Here is a 6,564-nt window from a genome sequence, read left to right as displayed (position 1 = left end):
GTATTGGAAGTCCCAGCCACAAAAAACAGACAAGAAAAAGAAATAAAAGTCATTTAAAGTGGAGAAAAGTAAAACTGTCATTATTTACAGATTGCATGATACTAAATACAGAGAACCATAAAGATTCCACCAAGAAACTATTAGAACTGACAAATAAATTGAGTAAAATAGCAGGGTACAAATTTCATAATCAGATATCAGCTGCATTTTATACACCAATAACAAACTATCAGAAAGGGACAGTTTTAAAATCCCATGTACAATTTCATAGAAAATACCTAGGAATAAAGTCAACTAACAAAGTAAATGATCTGTACTCAGAAAACTGTAAGACATTGAAGAATGAAATTGAAGAAGATACAAATGAATGGAAGTATATACCGTTTTCATAGATAGGAAGAATTAACATTGTTAAAATAGCCATAATACCCAAAGCAATCTACAGATTCAATGCAACCCCTACCAAAATACCAATGGCATTTTCACAGAACTAGAACAAATAACCCTAAAATTTATATGGAACCCCAAATGTCCTGAATAGCCATAGCAATCTTGAGAAAGAAGAACGAAGTTGGAGATGTTCCACTACCTGATATCAAACTATACTACAGGGCTATAGTAATCAAAACTGCATGGTACTGGCATAAAAACAAACAGATCAATGAAACAGAATAGAGAGCCCAGAAATAAACCCATACCTATATGGTCAATTAACCTATGACAAAGAAGGCAAAAGTATACAACAAAATAAAGACAGTCTCTTCAATAAATGGTGTTGGGAAAACTGGAGAGAAACATGCAAAAAATAAAACTAGACTACTTTTTTACTCCATATGCAAGAATAAATTCAAAAAGGATTAAAGACTTAAATGTAGTACCCCAAACCATAAACTCCTAGAAGGAAACATAGGTAGTAAACTTGTTGACATCACTCTTAGTCATATTATTTTGGATATCATCAACAAAACAAGGGGACATACTTTCAACAATAAACATTTTTAAAAAAACTAGAAACAACAACAAGAAGACGACCCACTGAATAGAAGATAGTCACCAATGATACATCTGATTAGGATTTAGTATCCAAATATGAAAACTTATACAACTTAAGAATCCGATTAAAAAATGGGCAGAGGATCTGAATAGACACTTCTCCAAAGAGGACCTACAGATGGCTAATAGAATATGAAAAGATGTTCAACATCACTAATCATTAGAAAAATACACATAAAAACCACAATGAGATAGCACCTCACACTTGTCAGAATAGCTACCATCAATAAATCAACAAACAACAGGTGTTGGTGAGGATGTGGAGAAAAGGGAACCCTCGCGCACTGTTAGTGTGGACGTAGATTGGTGCATCCACTATGGAAAATGTATGGTGGGTCCTCAAAAAACTAAAAATAGGCCTGCCTTATGACTCAATGATTCCATTTCTGGGTATACATCTGAAGAAACTCAAAACACTAATTTGAAAGAATATAAGCACCCTTAAGTTCATTGAAGCATTATGTACAATAGTTAGGATTTGGAAGCAACCTAAGTGTCCCTGGATAGACAAATGGATAAAGAAAAGGTGGTACAGCCCCGCTGGTGTGGCTCAGTGGTTGAGCATCAACCAGGAGGTCACTGTTCAATTCCCAATCAAGGCATATGCCCGGATTGTGGGCTCGATCCACGCTATCCCCAGTATGGGGCGTGCAGAAGGCAGCCACTCATGATTCTCTCTCATCATTGGTGTTTCTATCTGTCTCTCTCTCTCTCTTCCTCTCTTTTTGTATTTTTATTTTCTTTATTTTTTTTTCTGGCATGTACAATGACTTTATATCAACCTCCCTAACTTTAGACAAAATCAGAGAAGAAAAAAGGTCTTGAAGATTACATGTCAATTAATCTTAGAAGAAACCAGATTCTGTAAGCAGAACATCACCAGAAAAGAGAGAATGCTGAGTCATTATACGTGCTAGGCCTTCTGGAAATTGGTTGGAAGGGTTCTGTGTGAGGGGTTTTATGAGCGAAGTGCCTTTTCTGCACCAGTTAAAGGAGTTTCTGCCCAAACACCAAGCAGATAACAGAGACTTTCTGTCTGACCTTTCCCATACCTCACCATCAAGCAGTCAGATGTCCTACGTCAGGAGTCACTAAACAGCTGAAAGAGCAAGCCACGGGGACAGACCACCCCTGCGCCACTAAAGACATTTCATGATGAAATGAAATGTGACCATGACAGAATGTTTTATGAAGAAAACAAAACAAAACAAAACAATGCGACAAGCACTGCAGCTGGGCCTTGGAGAACTTGGAAGCATGTAAGGAGGGGAACCATGAGGGATTGAGGGGGAGGGTTACAGTTGCTTAAGCTTTTTAGAAGTGTTTGCTCTAAACCAGCGGTTCTCAACCTGTGGGTCGCGACCCCTTTGGGGGGTCGAACGACCCTTTCACAGGGGTCGCCTAAGACCATCGGAAAACACATATTTCCCATGGTCTTAGGAACCGAGACACCGCTCCTCTATCCGTCTCCAGGCGGGTCCGCCCACATGCAGATAGCCCACATACAAGTACCCAGCGTGATGACATCAACACGTCAACCCCATCACATACACCCCGTACAAATACAGGTGTATGTGACAGGGTTGGCGCCATAATGTACTTATGCGGACCAGTCACACATGTGTAGAGAGCAGCTACTCTGTTAAAAGCAGCTACTGTGTTGAAAGCAGCAGTATTGGAGGTAAAACGACACTTCATGAATTATAATTACTGGGTAAATGTAAAATCATGTACTGCAAAATCATCAACTACTGCAAAAAAAAAAAAAAATCTGTACCATGGGAACTTAATCTGGATGCTGATCGGTCCTTTTACATTCAGCTGTGGTTGATGTGAATACTGCCCCCTTGTGATAGTAACAGGTATGTAAAAAAAAACAACACAGAATGGTAAATCATAGGAAACTTTAATGAACTGTATTGACTGAACTATGCCATGTATCATCTTTTGTATTATTAAAGCTATTGTTATATATTATTTTCATTAGCAAACCATCCCATGACAATGGATCGTGTAGAGAAGAACGTTAAGAAAAGAAAATATAGTGAGGATTTCTTACAGTATGGTTTTACCTCAATAATTACAGCAGGAATTGAGAAACCGCAATGTGTTATTTGTTGTGAAGTTCTATCAGCCGAATCTATGAAGCCGAACAAACTAAAACACCATTTTGATAGCAAGCATCTGAGCTTTGCCGGCAAGGATACCAACTGTTTTAGAAGCAAAGCTGATGGACTCGAGAAAGCCAGACTTGACACTGGTGGCAAGTACCACAAACAAAACGTAGCAGCCGTTGAAGCTTCATATTTGGTGGCACTCAGAATCGCCAGAGCTATGAAACCTCACACCATTGCTGAGGATTTACTGTTGCCAGTGGCCAAAGACATTGTTCGAGTTATGATCGGAGACGAATTTGTTACGAAATTGAGTGCAATTTCCTTATCTAACGACACTGTCCACAGAAGAATAGAATGTCTGCTGATATTCTTGATCAGGTAATTCAGGAAATTAAATCCGCTCCACTTCCAATGTTTAGTATCCAGCTTGATGAATCTACAGATGTTGCAAACTGTTCACAGTTACTGGTTTACGAGAGGTATATTAATGATGGCGACTTTTATTTTTATTTATTTTTATATTTTTTAACAAAGCAGGGTGTTGTTGTTGTTTTGTTTTGGTTTGGTTTTTTTAAAAATATATTTTATTGATTTTTTACAGAGAGGAAGGGAGAGGGATAGAGAGTTAGAAACATAGATGAGAGAGAAACATCCATCAACTGCCTCCTGCACACCCCCTATTGGGGATGTGCCTGCAACCAAGGTACATGCCCTTGACCGGAATCGAACCTGGGACCCTTCAGTCTGCAGGCCGACGCTCTATCCACTGAAACAAACCAGTCAGGGCATGATGGCGACTTTTAAAGATGAGTTTCTTTTTTGCAAACCTCTTGAAACGACAACTACTGCACATGATGTATTTGATACAGTTGGTTCATTTCTGAAAGAGCATAAGATTTCTTGGGAAAAGGTTTGTGGTGTTTGCACAGATGATGCTCCAGCTATGCTAGGATGTTGATCTGGATTTCAATGTTTGGTACTGAATGAGTCACCAAAAGTCATCGGAACTCACTGTATGATTCATCGGCAAATATTAGCAACGAAGATGCTGCCACAAGAGTTACAAGAAGTAATGAAAAATGTCATAAATTCTGTCAATTTTGTAAAGGCGAACACTTTAAACAGTCGACTGTTTTCGCAACTGTGCAACGAGTTGGATACGCTGAACAAGGCTCTGCTATTTCACACTGAAGGGAGATGGTTGTCGAGAGGAAAAGTCTTAAAACGTGTTTTTGAGCTTCGTGATGAACTCAAAACGTTTTTTAATTGGAAAGCAAGACCGAAGTTCAAAACACTTTTCAGCAATAAAAGTGAACTGCAGAAAATAGCTTACTTGGTTGACATCTTTGCCATCTTGAATGAGTTAAATTTATCACTGCAAGGACCAAATGCAACATGCCTCGATTTGTCTGAAAAGATCTGATCATTGCAAATGAAACTTCAGCTTTGGCAAAAAAAATTGGATGAAAATAAAATTTACATGTTGCCTACCTTATCTGCTTTCTTTGAGGAACATGACATTGAACCAGACAAAAGGATTATGATGATAATTTCTGTGAAAGAACACTTGCACATGCTTGCAGATGAAATTTCATCATACTTTCCAAATCTACCTGACACCCCATTTGCACTTGCCAGAAGCCCATTCACAGTCAAAGTTGAAGATGTTCCTGAGACAGCACAAGAGGAGTTCATTGACCTTATTAACAGCGATGCAGCGAGAACTGATTTCTCTACAATGCCAGTTACAAAATTCTGGATCAAGTGTTTGCAGTCATATCCTGTTCTGTCTGAGACTGTGTTGCGCCATCTTCTTCCATTTCCAACAACATATCTTTGTGAAACAGGGTTTTCCAGCTTGTTCGTTATCAAGTCTAAATACAGAAGTAGACTTGTTGTGGAAGAGGATCCTCATTGTGCTCTTGCAAAGACTGCCCTGAGAATTTCTGATCTGGTGAGAAAGAGGCAATCTCAACCTTCGCACTGACGTTGGCTTTTTATGCATACTGTCGCAAAATGTAGCAATGTAGTTTACTGTTATTATATTAAGACTGTTACCCATGCTACATCATGCTTCAAGATAAAATTTCATTTATTTGTAATTAGAAATAAACTAGAGGCCCGGTGCACGAAATTCGTGCACGGGGGTGCGGGGGGGGGGGTCCCTCAGCCCTGTCTTGGTCTGCAAAGACGCCAGCATCCCTCACCCCAGCCTCTAGCTAGAGGTTCCTCCCCTCCTTCTGCACAGCCTCTGGGAAGATGCTTGTCCTGGGGCCTCCTCAGGGCCCTGGCCCACGACGCCCTACAGTTCGGGTACTCAGGGGCTTGGGCTTTCAGGTCTGGCTTCCTCACCTGGCATGGTGAGCATCAGCTGCCATGGGAGCCTTGCCTTAGGAGTCACCCCCTTGGACCATACTACTTGAGAGTGTGTGTGGGGGGGCAGCGGGGGTGGCCTCAGTGTCAGTGATTTGATGTCTGTAGCATGCCCGCTGACACCCACCACCACGGCGCCACACTGGTCCCGTCTGGACTGCTGGCAGGGGGCTTCCAGTCTGCGACTGGGGCTGATGGGCTGTGACTGGGGGCTGCAGGTGGAGGACCCCGGCACCCAGAGGGCTGTCAGCATCAGGGACTGAAAAGATCCATTTTTCTGCTTCCTCCCCTGCCGCGCGGATGCTGAGCTCTGAGCCCCACAGGCCTGTTCACTCCCACCACAAGTCCGGCTGGAGCGGGGACATGGGCTCGCTGCCCCAGAGGCCCCTTCTGTGCCGTAACACAGCCATGGCGCAGACGCTGAGCTCGTGCTGCCGCTGGCAACGCAAGCTCAGTGTCCCGCTGGCCCCACTGGCAACAGGAGCTCAGCATCTGGCCGGCCCAATTAGGCCTCCACTCAGCGGCACGGGAGCTGATCACCCGCAGTGTCCCCGCCACCGCCCTTTGCCTCCCACCGGCCCAATCGGCCACTCCGGCCACCCTGAGTCCCGCCCCCCGTGCCTCCCGCCGGCCCAATCGTGGGCGTAGCGGAGTGATGGTAATTTGCATATTACCCTTTTATTATGTAGGATATTTCACAATATATAATTACATAATGTTTTTGTGATTAATAACTATGCGTTAATTATGTTCAATTTGTAACAATGAAAATACATCCTGCATATCAGATATTTACATTATGATTCATAACAGTAGCAAAATTACAGTTATGAAGTAGCAACGAAAATAATTTTATGGTTGGGGGTCACCACCACATGAGGAACTGTATTAAAGGGTCGCAGCATTAGGAAGGTTGAGAACCACTGCTCTAAACTCTATTTAAAATGTACACTTCCAGTCTCACCATGTGTTTCTAACTGTTCCTCCTCTAGGATGTTTGTAATATGTGGCTCCTTGAACA

At 42.0% G+C, this 6,564-nt stretch overlaps 1 protein-coding gene across 1 annotated transcript; it reads left to right on the top strand.

Annotated features, from left to right (window-relative positions):
* Positions 1-2,655: 2,655 nt before the first annotated feature.
* On the top strand, positions 2,656-5,157 carry LOC103302120 (zinc finger BED domain-containing protein 5-like). The gene is given in 4 exon segments (XM_054724956.1): positions 2,656-2,734; positions 3,041-3,520; positions 3,523-3,667; positions 3,969-5,157. Coding segments are annotated over 4 exon segments (1,893 nt in total).
* Positions 5,158-6,564: the final 1,407 nt, after the last annotated feature.

The sequence above is a fragment of the Eptesicus fuscus genome, chromosome 13, assembly GCF_027574615.1.
Source record: "Eptesicus fuscus isolate TK198812 chromosome 13, DD_ASM_mEF_20220401, whole genome shotgun sequence".
Classification (NCBI taxonomy): Eukaryota; Metazoa; Chordata; class Mammalia; order Chiroptera; family Vespertilionidae; genus Eptesicus; species Eptesicus fuscus.
The sequence above is the reverse complement of the archived record's forward strand: the minus strand, read 5'-3'. Positions and strand labels throughout refer to the sequence as shown.